At 36.2% G+C, this 15,093-nt stretch overlaps 1 protein-coding gene across 1 annotated transcript in view; it reads left to right on the forward strand.

Moving 5' to 3' along the window:
- The first annotated feature begins 1,152 nt into the window (after window positions 1-1,152).
- LOC108547792 (uncharacterized) overlaps window positions 1,153-15,093 on the forward strand; it is a 33,039-nt gene continuing 19,098 nt past the window's right edge. The window contains exons 1-4 of the mRNA XM_017900458.1: window positions 1,153-1,219; window positions 1,376-1,516; window positions 4,205-4,357; window positions 9,193-9,330. Coding sequence (XP_017755947.1) covers window positions 1,153-1,219; window positions 1,376-1,516; window positions 4,205-4,357; window positions 9,193-9,330 — 499 coding nt within the window. The remainder of the gene's footprint in view (window positions 1,220-1,375; window positions 1,517-4,204; window positions 4,358-9,192; window positions 9,331-15,093) is intronic.

A 15,093-nucleotide genomic window follows, 5' to 3' on the forward strand; every position in this document is an offset into this window, starting at 1 on the left:
ATGCGTGGCCATTGTGATCGAGCACGGTGCTTCGTGCACTTTTATCGGTATTCGCCGTTGCAAAAGATTTCGAGAGAGCGCGGTTTTGCAAATTAAATCAAACGATCAAACGTGACTGGCGGGAGGGGGGGCGGGGGGGCAACCGGTGACGGATGCGGCTTTTGAAGTGTTCCGCGGGATTTTGGTTAAACAATGTTTTCGCTAACGATGATCCGATGTTTTATCCACGTTGCAGAGAAAAACCGTTTTCATTCTGGGAAAAATTATTTCCCTCCCTTTCTCTTCGATATCGATTTTTACGGTTGGGATTTGTAATTTCGGAAAATGGCCTCTTTGATTCTTTGCGCTCGAGTTGCCATTTTGAAAAAATTCTAAAGATCGAGATTAATTAATACGTTGGATTTAAAGTAACGCGAAGTTTCGTGAGATACCGAAATCAAATGATTCTACGCGATTGCTTATTTACTATACTAAAAAATGGCGATGACTTTATGGCAATTTCGAATTTCTATTTTTCTGTGACGAAAAAATGCCAAGTGCAAGGACTGATGTGATCCTATTATGTATTATATACAAATTGTAGTTATAAATAATAATAATAATAAACTGTGTATATCCTAGTTATAATATATATAGGTTAGGTTATATATTATTAGTATATGGTTTATGGGAGAAATAATGGAGTAATTTAATAATTGCTGATTTTAATATAAAGAAATAATTCAATCGAGATACATTAAAATTTCAGAAATATTTGTAATAGGTGTATAGGTATTTTATATGCAAAGTAAAATTTGTTGAGAAAAATTGTTTCCTATATAAAATGCAATATTGGGACTTGATAATTTATAAATATAATTAATGGTAGATTAATAAAATGTAATATTAGTTTTATAGTAAATGTATTATAGTATATTAATACCTTATAAATATTATTTATCACGTTGATACAAGCAGGAAGATCTAATCGAATACAGAGATCACCATAGTGTCTGTTTTTCTAGAAGGGAAACTCGATGTTGCGAAGACTAACGCCATCTGTTGATTCCCTAGGATATAACTATTTTCGAATAATATAATTATACTAATATTATTAGTAAAGTTTTATTATAAGAACATATTTATAGTAATTAGAGGAGGAGAAAGTCGAAAATGAGAAACAAGGGAGTAGTTAACGCGCTCATTGGTTTTGTGTCGACATCTAGCGGCGTTGGAGTAGGTTACGGCGGGAGAATTTGAATACGTTCGTGAATAATAAAATAATGCTTTATAGCAGAAACAAAGATAATGTTATATAGTGAAGTAAAATAGTGTAAATTTATATATAATTGTATAATTACGCTAATATTAATGATTCTTTCTTTTCTGGTTACAGCAAAGTTGGATGGAGTGAAAACCTATATGAGGATGAGGAGAGTGCCAAAGCATCTTCAGGTGAAGGTGATCAAATGGTTCGACTACCTTTGGCTGACGCAAAAATGTTCGGACGAAGAAAAAGCTGTCAGCTGTCTTCCCGGTAAGCTTTATCTGAATCCATTTCTAAAAAAGCTCGTTCTTGCTTAGATCAGAAGCTTGCATTTTTGGAAAGAAAATGACGAAGAAAATAATATCTAATGAATAATCATACTATATTCGCATTAAATAAATGATAACGTTATTTTTTCTACTAGAAAACAAATTTTTGGAAATAATAAATAAAACGTAGTAGTTAAAGTGAATGAAGTTAGGTTTAAGTGACGGCCTTAGAAAAGTGAACATTTAAATTTGAATATCGATAAGTTCCTAAGTGAAAATACTTGTTTAATTGCTTAGATAAACAATATTTTATTCGATATAAAGAATTATACTTCTCACTTGACACTCGAATGACTAAATGATTTCCTTCTCATTTTCTTCACGTCACACTAATACTTTCGTGGATAACGCGTTGATTGATGAGCAGATACTTCCAAACATTTCTGATAGATGTGAAAATATTGACGAAATTATGAAGGAATGCTAGGAAAATAAACGAAAAATTAAATAATCAATAGAAATGAAAGACATTAATAAAAATACTATACTACAGGCATATAATTAATATATTCTGTAATACAGAAGTACAGTATTATGTGATATATTAAAGGGTGTCTCAAAATTTACGCAGTAGTAATTTTAACTAGTATAATTTATAATTTATTATTATTTATTACTATTTTATGAAGTAAGTAATTTATTACTATTTATTACTATTTTAGGAAGAAAATTTTAGTAGAAAACAAACAAACTTTATTTTTGAAGTATTGCTCAACAGTGAAGACGCGTTGTTCTTTCGTGTAACGCTCCATTTTTAATAACTCTGAACCGTCAGCTGTCACGCCATCTTTTTCTTTTTGTTGGCAACACTTCACCGCACAAATGGCGCAAAATTCAAATCTGAAGTGAATTTTCGGACATCCTTTATAATACAATATAACATGATATAGTTTACATCTGTAAGTGAAAATTTAATACTAATGTTGTATTCAAAATAAAACTAGTAATATTATTAGCATTATTGTGTACTAATATGTGGTACTATATAATACTATATAATACTATATTGTACTAACATAGTAATAATAATATTAGTAATATGAATATAATATAAATAACAGTATTATTAAATAAATTAATAGATAATATTGTTATATGCATAGTACTTAACTAAGGTATAATAACATACGATATTTTCATGACACAAAATATTTAAAAACATTTTATTACAGATTTCACATGCATAAATGTTCCTTCGAAGTATATCAAATTCTCTATTTCTCTAATTTTTTCCACAGCATTTAGCATCCTACGCGATGCTTTTCTGCCTCGATAATTTCTTCTTCCTTCCCCCTTATTTCTCCTCATACATGTGAATCGCGTATCAAGGTTTATTCCAGCGGATTTATTTTACTCGTCGTTGCACCAGTCTTATTTCGTCTCGCATTAATGTGACGCACGTAGAAATTTTCCTTCGTACTTTTATTTGGCCAGGGGGATGCACGTAACGTCGGTGAAACATTTTCCTGAGACAATTTGTCGCTGAATTCCGATCTCATATGTGCATTTCGAGCATTAACCGTAGCAAACAGCTCGTTTAAGTACGTTAGTAAGATGACATAATTTAGCACGATAATGTAATATAAAAATAACGTATTATAAAAATTAAAGTATCAAGAATTAAAGTATTATTAAAATTGGTATGAAAACGATTGAAGAATAATTAAAATTGGAAACGAAAATGATTAAAATGTAACTAAGTCTAGAAATAAAAATAGGAAATAATTAAGATTAAAAATGCAAATAATTATGAATGAGGATAGAAATCAGAATGAAAGAATAATCAAAATTTAATACAAATACAAATCGGAGAATAATTCCAATTAGAAAAATTGAAAAATAATTAAGATTGGTAACAGAAAATTGAAAAATAATTGCAGTTCGAAATAAAAATTGAAACACGATTGAAATTGGAAATTAAAATTCAAGAATAATTAAGATCGCTTCCAAAAAATTGAAAAATAATTGAAATTAGAAATAAAAATTTAGGAATACTTAAAATTCGAAATAAAAGTTGAAAAATAATTGAAATTGGAAATAAAATTCAAGAATAATTAAGATTGAGTAAAAAACGTTGAAAAATAATTGAAATTGCAAATAAATATTAAGGAATACTTAAAATTCGAAATCAAAATTGAAAAATAATTAAAATTGGGAATGAAATTCAAGAATAATTAAAACTGGGTCCAAAACGTTAAAAAATGATTGAAATTGAAAATAAATATTAAGAAATACTTAAAATTCGAAATAAAAATTGTAAAATAATTAAAATTGGAAATAAAACAAGAATAATTAAGGTTAGGTCCAGAAGATTGAAAAATAATTGAAATTGTAAATAAAAATTAAGGAATAATTAAAATTCGAAATAAAAGTTAAAAAATAATTGAAACTAGGAACAGAAATTGAAAAATAATTGAAACTGGAAATAGAAACAATAAAGAAATAATTAAGATTAAAGGATGAAGACAACGCAGAAAGAAATAAAATTTAAAAGGAGAGATAAATTCATCCAGGTCCCTCGAAAAACCTTGCCCGATCTCTGAAGTCTAAATCCTGTCATCCCAAATCGTGCGAGTCGAAACAAGAGCCTGTCCAACTCTGAAATTAATCTTATCACATAACATTGCAGACAAGCTGAAGGCCGAAATCGCGATAAACGTTCACCTGGACACGTTGCGGAGGGTGGAGATCTTCCAGAACACGGAGGCTGGCTTCCTGTGCGAGCTGGTGCTAAGACTGCGACCCGTACTTTTCTCACCTGGCGACTACATCTGTCGCAAAGGTAACCTGCAGCTTCCGCGCCTCCGGATTTCCTCCCTTCCTCTTCCGTTCCTCCATCTTTCCTTCTTTTTTCTCCATCTTACACATCACGACACGTTTTTCCTAGACACGACGCAAACGAGCAGCTGGAACCCTGCCAATGGATGTACCCTAGCTGGCAGAGCTTCCACAAGCGATTGCCTACCCTTTCCACTTGGCCCCGTTGCCAATAGCGTACCCAGAAGGCGCAGTTATGAACGAAATACTTTATTCGCCAAGATAACTAGCCCTGGACCAGATCGAGGGAATCACTGGTGGCCGGATGACTTATTAAAAATTTTCCATGCTAAGCGTCCCCTCGGAACTTTATCTTCTCGGACGTTCCTCTCGGGGACCAAGCAAACGAGGTTCGGGGTTAACGCGAAGAAACGTGTGTTCGATAACAGGACGCGATTATCTGCATCTATCTTGGACCCCCCTCTGCTCTTTGTCGTTAATGAGCGTGATAAGCACGACTTTTAGGTTGGAGTTCAGACTTAAATTGCGAGAAAGTGGTAATGAGTTTGGGTAGGTAGTTTAGGCAATTTGATTTTCGGTCTGACTTGGTGATTTGGTTAAATTTATGATGAGAGAGAATGAAGAGAAGAGTGGAAATGTAAACTGATTTTGTTAATTTGTGTTTTGAGATACTTTGGGCTACCTTGTGCAAGGTTTTTTCGTGTTATTCGTTCCACTGTCTAGGTGATGACTGGCGTTTGTGAATGATAGAAATTGATTTTATATGGAAGGGGTTGATTGTAGAATCTATATTGGTTGGATCTCGTTTATCCTTTTTGATGAGTATATTATGAGTCTTTCAGGTCTTGAAGCATTTTCTTCAGCATCGTGTGTAATGATTCGAATTCTAATTCTTTTGGTGTAGGTAAGATTCTGTGTCTTCTAAGTACTCCCTTCGAGATGATGTTTTGAACTACAAAAAAGAAGAAAGGGACAGAAAAGGAATCATTATAAAAATCCAACACCATCGAACAGAAACCTAAATACATATCAGAAACAGAAATAATAGGAATAAAATTTGACATAAAATATTCAAGCTTTTAACCTCAAAAAGTGAACAATTCCAAATAGAATGGATTTGTTACGGAATAATTAACATCATCGAACAAAAACCTCAAAAGCACATAACAAAAAGAACAAGTCAAGAATTTGAAACAAATAATTCATATCATTAAACATAGATCCTAAATCGCAAAAAGGAAGAAAATAAGAGTAACCAGCACCATAGGATAAAAATCCTGAAGCACATGACAAAAGGAACTAGGAAAAAATTTGATACGAATAATCCACATCATCGAATATAAAAACGCCAAACCATAAAAAGAAAGAAAGGTGAAAATCAGAGTATCCAGCGCCATAGGATAATCTCAAAACAGATATCAAAAAGAACGAAGAAAAAATTTGATACAAATAATCCACATCATGAAACGTAAATCTTAAATCGCAAAAAAGAAGAAAATAAGAGTAACCAACATCATGGAATAAAAACCCTAAAGCACGTAACAAACGGACCAAGAATGAATTGGATACAAAGAATTCACATCATCCAATGTAAAAACTCTAGACCACAAAAAGAAAAAGAAAGATTAAAATAAGGGTAACCAAGTGCATAAAACAAAAGCCCCAAAGCACATAGCAAAAAGAACTAGGAAAAAATTTAACACTAATGATCCACATCATCGAATGTAAAAACCCCAATCCATAAAAAGAAAGAAAGGTAAAAATAAGAGTAACCAACATCATAGAATAAAAATCGCAAAGCAGACAACAAAAGAACTAGGAAAAAATTTTATACGAATAATCCGCGTTACCAAACGTAAATCCTAAATCGCAAAAAGGAAAATAAGAGTTAACCAACACCATTAAACAAAAATCCCCAAGCACGTAACTAAAGAACTAGGAAGAAATTTGATACGAATAATCCACATTATGAAATGTAAAAATCCCAAACCACAAAAAGAAAGAAAGGTAAAAGTAAGAGTAACCAACACCACAAGATAAAAATCCCAAAGCACATAAAAAGAACTAGGAAAAAATTTAACACGAATAATCCGCGTCGTCAAATGTAAATCCTAAATCGCAAAAAGGAAAATAAGAGTAACCAACAGCATCAAACAAAAGCCCCAAAGCACATCCATCCACAATCCACATCATCAAATGTAAAAACCCCATAATACATAACAAAAATAACCAGAAAAATATTTGATAGAAAATATGCAAATCATGAGACATAAATCGGAAATCGGAAAATGGAAGAGAAGGAAGAAAGATCGGAAAGGATATATCACGAAGAAACGTGTCTAAGCGAATGAAATCGTGGATTTAATTAAAAGCAACCAAGCGTGGAATAGTTTTCGTTGGATACGTCAGCGATCGGTCAGTATTTCTTCGGTGGCTGGCGCGAACGAACGTGAGCAGCCAGGCAAATAATTTTCCCTCCCTCGGGGTTAAGAACGGTACCGAGGGACAGAGAGGGCGCGACGTGGATGCTGCAAGCGGACAGAGAAGGAAGCCATCGTCTTCCTTCCCTGTAGTCTCTTCATCGCCGTGGAAACGACTGCGGCATGACCGTTGGAACGCGGCGGACGCCATTTCCTACCGCGCTAGATGCTGCTGTCTGATGGCCGACCCTACTTCGAGTGCATCACTGCCGCGTAGTTGGCGTCAGCCGAGTTGAGCCCGACTTATGACTGCCCGTTACTACTTTAACCCGCCAACGCTGACTTTGTCGTGGCTTCCTGGAAACAAATCGCATCTCGCCGATGGCTCTCCGAAGGAGTTTCCTCTTTGCTATTCCGTTTGACTATCGACTGTTATCCCAATTAAAGTGTCTTCCGAAAGTCATCACTTTTGACTTTGTCGCGGTCTTCTGCAAACAAATCGCATCTCGCCGATGGCTCTCCAGAGATGGACTTTCTCCTTTGCTGTTCCGTTTGACTTCTATTGTGTATGTAGAGCGTCTCAGACGCGGTGTTCTGCTCTTACATAACCTGGACGATTGGCCTGTAACCTGGAGACATTGGATGCGAAACCAACACTCCATATCCAAACGGTACCACACCCAATCGTATAGAGTAATAGGACTATTTGACCCATAATCAGCCATAAGGAGTTTTTCTCTTTGATTGCTTCTGATCTGACTAAATATGTAGAAAATCCAGCAGTTGCATCACCATGGCCGACGTTGTCATTCATTCTTCCCCATTCAGTTGGAGGACCCATACCCACCCGGAGTATGGGTGTCACTATAGAGAGTTGAAGTAAGTGGATTTGATCGGAGTGGGCCCACTAGCTTCCCCAAAATTTGCTGCATCCTAGAACTATAGAGCTATAGGCAAACGTCAGCTTCATCGGGGGTTCTGAACACGTCAGTTGGTTTGATTCCATTTGATTATAGAGGGCGTCAGTCCATAAAAGCTGACAGTACACTTTTCGTTTAGATTATAGGAGAACTTTTCCAAGGTTGTTGTTGTCAGTTGGTTAGCAGGTATCCTCGGTGTTACGGTGGTGCTAGAAAGGATGAAAGTAAAAGGTAGAGATGCTGGTGGACTCATCAGTAAGGCTACCTAGCAGGCCCTGCCTTAGACAGGGATACTATTGGAAAGTTTTGAAAACTCTATATATAGGAAGCAGAGGGTTTACCGAGAACTTGCCAGAAAATCCTCAAACCTCCTTGAACCTGGAATCCATCCAGTGCCGAGGGTGAGAATGATACATTTAATGTATTTAAAAAGGTTCGAAAGCTAACTTTCTATACCATTATACTGTCTTTCTCAATGGACATTGGCTGCATCGTACTCGTAGACCGAACGGATAACTGCGAACCACACTCAACGTATTGAAATATTTTCCAAAAGTGATCACTCTTGACATTCTCATGACCTTCTGAAAACAAATCGCGATCATTCGTCATTTAAAATGTCGTTTGGTTCCCAACTGTTGCCCTAATTACTAATTTTTGCAAATGATTTAAATAATGTGTATTCAATATAGTTATAAGTGCGTCAGTGATTATGAAGTTTCATGTTTTACAGTAATTGACGAATATCTTGAACATACGTTTTCTGACGTGCATAGAAAATCAAGTTTCGACGCCACTTGATGTAGGTTTAATCCCCGGAAGTAGTGGAACGGATAAGGTGGCTTAGGATAAGGGTAGGATGACAAGATAGACATCAGAGGTGTCTAGAACACGGGAAAATGCATGCCTAGCTGCTAGTACCGTCATCTGCAAATAGGATGCACCCTATTATAAGCTAGGCTACTAATGAAATATTGGTACTGGAGATTTAGTTCCACGAAATCTGCCAAAATTCGCTAGATTATTTCCTCGGGCAGTAAATATTCCTATCGCATGATATTCTACGATGTACACACTTCCTGAGTCTTCTTCTGAAGAACAGTGTACAAAATGCTGAGACGAGGATAGTTGATCAAATATTAAGCACTCTGCAGTATCTTCCCTAACGATAAACTGGAGAGAACTCGAGGTAGCCTAAGTTTATAGCAGACTATAGCTGAACAGTATAGTCAAGCTTGAGAAAATCTTGGACGTGTTCCACAAATGTATCGATCCCCCAACCAACCATTAACTGAACACTCGATAGTGCAAATACTAAGACCAGTTGTAGACACGAATCCTAGATCAATTCAGATCGTAGCTTAAAGTCAAACCAAACTCTTGCATAGAAATATTCAAGTGCCGCGTGTTCTAATGCGTATCATCGACTCTGTGTAAAACTGATGATCATTTTCCTAGTGGTAGTCTTCTTTTACAAAATCTGCTTGGGTCTGTTTCAGGTGAGGTAGGCAAGGAGATGTACATAGTGAACAGAGGGCGACTGCAGGTGGTGACTGATAACGGGAAGACAGTCCTCGCTACCCTTAAGGCTGGTTCCTACTTCGGAGAGATCAGCATTCTCAATATGAGGACTGCAGGTAAAGAGTGCGGTAAATATTCCAAGCGGACCAGGGGCCCGTGAGCTGTCCCCCTCGTGTTTCACGATCACGTTTTCACGTTTCACGTTCTTACCACTCTGTGAGAGGGCAAGCCGTCGAGCCGGTATGAGCCGATCTAAAAACCGAACTTTCTAGTAACATCCTACCTTTTCTTCTACTCTTTTATACTTATTCTATCACTCACAATCCTCGTGTCGACTCCTCCCTGCGATCGACGTTCACGCAACGAATACCGAGAATTATTGCAAGGTACTGAAACTTCAATGAAGCGACTTTTGAACATATTTTTCAAGAGAATGTGCGAAGTCTAATACGAATAAGAAGAAAAGCCAGCGCTCATGATCGAAATATTACGAATACAAGGCAGTATCGATGAAAACGCACGCAGTGAGAAGAAAATGGTGGACCGCAATCGAAGCAAAATGGCCGACCGCGATGAAAATAAAATGGCCGATGGCATTAAAGCAAAATGACAACTCACAGTGGAAACGAAATGGCGGGTTTGGACGAAAACAAAATGATAGACCGAAATCGAAGCAAAATGGCCGACTGCGGTGAAAACAAAATGGCGGACCGCATCAGAGGAAAATGATTACTCGCAATGGATACGAAATGACGGGTCTCAATGGAACAAAAATGGTGGACCGTAATGGAAACGATATGACGAACTGGATTGAGAACAAAATGGTGGACACGGATATTCGAATTTTAAGATTCTCTTTATCCTTTCGCCCATTTTTTCCCGTATATGAACACAAACGTGATTGCACGATCTCTTTTGTGCACGCGTTTCTCTCGACAACTGAAAGAGATGGGAGAATAATAGCTGCGATTGGATTAGAAAAAAGTGGACGATACAAACTCGTTGCGAGATCGTCGATGCGTACTGAACAAGGCCCGTGACACGTATTGCCCTTTAGCCTTTGCCCCTCTGTTTTTATCGATTATTGTCTTCCAGCCGATAGACCAACACGACCTACTGGAACGTAATGGGTATCGTACGAAAATAAATGATATTTTACAACGCGGAGATCTCCGTGGCCTCGGCCATGATAAAAATACGAGCGTTCCAAAAATACGGGAGACAAGACCTTCGCGCGAGAGGATCAATCGTGGGACGTGTTGGTCCATCGATCCAACAGGACAGAGATATACTTTTTAGTCACACCTGTTTTTATCACGCTTTCGTAGTAACGTTAGTATACTTAGCTTAGAATTGATTCCATTTGGAAGTTGGACATGCTCCTTCAGCGTTATTTCGATTTGCTTCTGTGACATGCTGATACCTACGTATATTCCTCGTCATCTCTTTACGTTCTCTGTGTATAGGGGAAGGAAATATTTGCGGTGATTGTTTATTTCGATTAATACGTCCGATTGATATCGACGTTTGCGGAGTAGGTCCTGGAAGTGGTACTTGATTTTATTATCGACGTCAGTGGTCAAGTCATCGTGGCTTGGAGAGGAGAGTAGTACATTGTTGGATGGATGTTGTGTACTTCAGGTATAAGAACTGGATTTTGTGGCTTTTTCCTGGACATATTTTTCTCTCCATTAAGTTTGGCTTACAATGGATATATTTTTCTTTCCTTTTTAAAGGAGAGATGTACGAATGTGTGTCTGATGGTAGTTGATATTAAAAGACACGTTTTTCTGTTCTTTGCATGGGAAATATTTTAGAAAATTATATTTTTAAGCAATAGACTTAACCATATAAAACCTTAATATTAAATATAATAATTGAAATATTAATATTATAGTGTGATATAATTAAATAAAGTATAACATAATAAATAAATTGTAACATAATTAAATAATTAGTATAGGATCTAAATGTAGGTACAATACTTTTTGTTGCCATAAGTAATTCAGAAAATATTTACAGTAGCTATTAATCGTATTTATTATATCTATTTATAGTAATCTTATTTATATTATTTACTAATAGATAAAATAACGATACATAAAATTGACGAAGAAAAATATTGCATCGTTTAATCGTTTTCGTTGAATTTTGTTTAAACATAAATTGATTCTTATTCATATTTCTATGGTTTTGTAATAAATATATTTGGGTAATTATACAGGTAGATTCGTTTAAAACAAAACATATTTGCTACGGGGAAAAAGGATGAAGTACACGTATGTACGTATAATACCTGTATCTCTTGAGAAAAATATGGCACAGGAAAATGGAAGTCACTAAACAAGATAACATGTCCTTCCATCAATTTTCTTCATCCTCTCTTAGAAAAGAGCTATAGCCCGGCCCAGTTTCTCAAATTACCCTGTATAAAGAAGATGACAAAGAATCATAAATACGACATGTTAGATATGACATCGACATACGTTGAACATCACCCAAAATATGAAATATTTTTGGAAGCATTCATTTTACGATATCTTCACTTTTTCATTACTATAAAATAGTCAGGTTGGTCAGTTTATCTGCAAAGAGTTACAGTTTCTGAAAAGAAAATTTTCATTATGAATATCTGAATAAGTTATTACGAGTCATGATCTTTATTCAGATTCTAATGTAGTTATTACATTAATCAACCATATTTTTATATTATTATAATTTAATTATAATCATTGTGCTAGTAATTATGAAAATGATCTGAAAAAAATGATTTCATCGCTTATTTTTCGTTACTTACTTTATTTATACTGCAATAAAATAAAAATGTTTTCGATAATAGGAGAAATGGGGGAAAAGTGAATCGTTATATTAAATTTGTAGCTTTGAGTAATTAATTTTGTAATTTTAAATATATTTGAAATGCGAAATTTGTAATAATTTGGAACGAAATATACGTGACTCATGTTAGTTTCATATCACTCATGCAATTAATGATTAATATAATAATTATACAATTACAGTTAATGATTAATGTAATAATCTAGATATTATAATTAGTAATTAATATAATACTCTATTTATTATAATTAATCATTAATATTGTAATCTAATTATTATAATTACGAAATGAATATAATTTTCAGATTATTAATATAGATTGTAGATCATTGCTGGCTGACTTTGCGAACACAGCAAATATTTCCTTCACTCACGTTAATTTCTATATTCTCCTATTGTTTCCAGTGCACTGTTTATGTCTTACATTTCTCACAATTCTTCACCACCATTTCTTAACGTAGTATCTTAATAATTATTGTAACCTACTGCAACAATAGTTTAATCCCCGGAAGTAGTGGAACGGATAAGGTGGCTTAGGATAAGGGTAGGATGACAAGATAGACATCAGAGGTGTCTAGAACACGGGAAAATGCATGCCTAGCTGCTAGTACCGTCATCTGCAAATAGGATGCACCCTATTATAAGCTAGGCTACTAATGAAATATTGGTACTGGAGATTTAGTTCCACGAAATCTGCCAAAATTCGCTAGATTATTTCCTCGGGCAGTAAATATTCCTATCGCATGATATTCTACGATGTACACACTTCCTGAGTCTTCTTCTGAAGAACAGTGTACAAAATGCTGAGACGAGGATAGTTGATCAAATATTAAGCACTCTGCAGTATCTTCCCTAACGATAAACTGGAGAGAACTCGAGGTAGCCTAAGTTTATAGCAGACTATAGCTGAACAGTATAGTCAAGCTTGAGAAAATCTTGGACGTGTTCCACAAATGTATCGATCCCCCAACCAACCATTAACTGAACACTCGATAGTGCAAATACTAAGACCAGTTGTAGACACGAATCCTAGATCAATTCAGATCGTAGCTTAAAGTCAAACCAAACTCTTGCATAGAAATATTCAAGTGCCGCGTGTTCTAATGCGTATCATCGACTCTGTGTAAAACTGATGATCATTTTCCTAGTGGTAGTCTTCTTTTACAAAATCTGCTTGGGTCTGTTTCAGGTGAGGTAGGCAAGGAGATGTACATAGTGAACAGAGGGCGACTGCAGGTGGTGACTGATAACGGGAAGACAGTCCTCGCTACCCTTAAGGCTGGTTCCTACTTCGGAGAGATCAGCATTCTCAATATGAGGACTGCAGGTAAAGAGTGCGGTAAATATTCCAAGCGGACCAGGGGCCCGTGAGCTGTCCCCCTCGTGTTTCACGATCACGTTTTCACGTTTCACGTTCTTACCACTCTGTGAGAGGGCAAGCCGTCGAGCCGGTATGAGCCGATCTAAAAACCGAACTTTCTAGTAACATCCTACCTTTTCTTCTACTCTTTTATACTTATTCTATCACTCACAATCCTCGTGTCGACTCCTCCCTGCGATCGACGTTCACGCAACGAATACCGAGAATTATTGCAAGGTACTGAAACTTCAATGAAGCGACTTTTGAACATATTTTTCAAGAGAATGTGCGAAGTCTAATACGAATAAGAAGAAAAGCCAGCGCTCATGATCGAAATATTACGAATACAAGGCAGTATCGATGAAAACGCACGCAGTGAGAAGAAAATGGTGGACCGCAATCGAAGCAAAATGGCCGACCGCGATGAAAATAAAATGGCCGATGGCATTAAAGCAAAATGACAACTCACAGTGGAAACGAAATGGCGGGTTTGGACGAAAACAAAATGATAGACCGAAATCGAAGCAAAATGGCCGACTGCGGTGAAAACAAAATGGCGGACCGCATCAGAGGAAAATGATTACTCGCAATGGATACGAAATGACGGGTCTCAATGGAACAAAAATGGTGGACCGTAATGGAAACGATATGACGAACTGGATTGAGAACAAAATGGTGGACACGGATATTCGAATTTTAAGATTCTCTTTATCCTTTCGCCCATTTTTTCCCGTATATGAACACAAACGTGATTGCACGATCTCTTTTGTGCACGCGTTTCTCTCGACAACTGAAAGAGATGGGAGAATAATAGCTGCGATTGGATTAGAAAAAAGTGGACGATACAAACTCGTTGCGAGATCGTCGATGCGTACTGAACAAGGCCCGTGACACGTATTGCCCTTTAGCCTTTGCCCCTCTGTTTTTATCGATTATTGTCTTCCAGCCGATAGACCAACACGACCTACTGGAACGTAATGGGTATCGTACGAAAATAAATGATATTTTACAACGCGGAGATCTCCGTGGCCTCGGCCATGATAAAAATACGAGCGTTCCAAAAATACGGGAGACAAGACCTTCGCGCGAGAGGATCAATCGTGGGACGTGTTGGTCCATCGATCCAACAGGACAGAGATATACTTTTTAGTCACACCTGTTTTTATCACGCTTTCGTAGTAACGTTAGTATACTTAGCTTAGAATTGATTCCATTTGGAAGTTGGACATGCTCCTTCAGCGTTATTTCGATTTGCTTCTGTGACATGCTGATACCTACGTATATTCCTCGTCATCTCTTTACGTTCTCTGTGTATAGGGGAAGGAAATATTTGCGGTGATTGTTTATTTCGATTAATACGTCCGATTGATATCGACGTTTGCGGAGTAGGTCCTGGAAGTGGTACTTGATTTTATTATCGACGTCAGTGGTCAAGTCATCGTGGCTTGGAGAGGAGAGTAGTACATTGTTGGATGGATGTTGTGTACTTCAGGTATAAGAACTGGATTTTGTGGCTTTTTCCTGGACATATTTTTCTCTCCATTAAGTTTGGCTTACAATGGATATATTTTTCTTTCCTTTTTAAAGGAGAGATGTACGAATGTGTGTCTGATGGTAGTTGATATTAAAAGACACGTTTTTCTGTTCTTTGCATGGGAAATATTTTAGAAAATTATATTTT

This window comes from Eufriesea mexicana, unplaced genomic scaffold, assembly GCF_001483705.2.
Source record: "Eufriesea mexicana isolate 0111107269 unplaced genomic scaffold, ASM148370v2 scaffold1247, whole genome shotgun sequence".
In the NCBI taxonomy this organism is placed as follows: Eukaryota; Metazoa; Arthropoda; class Insecta; order Hymenoptera; family Apidae; genus Eufriesea; species Eufriesea mexicana.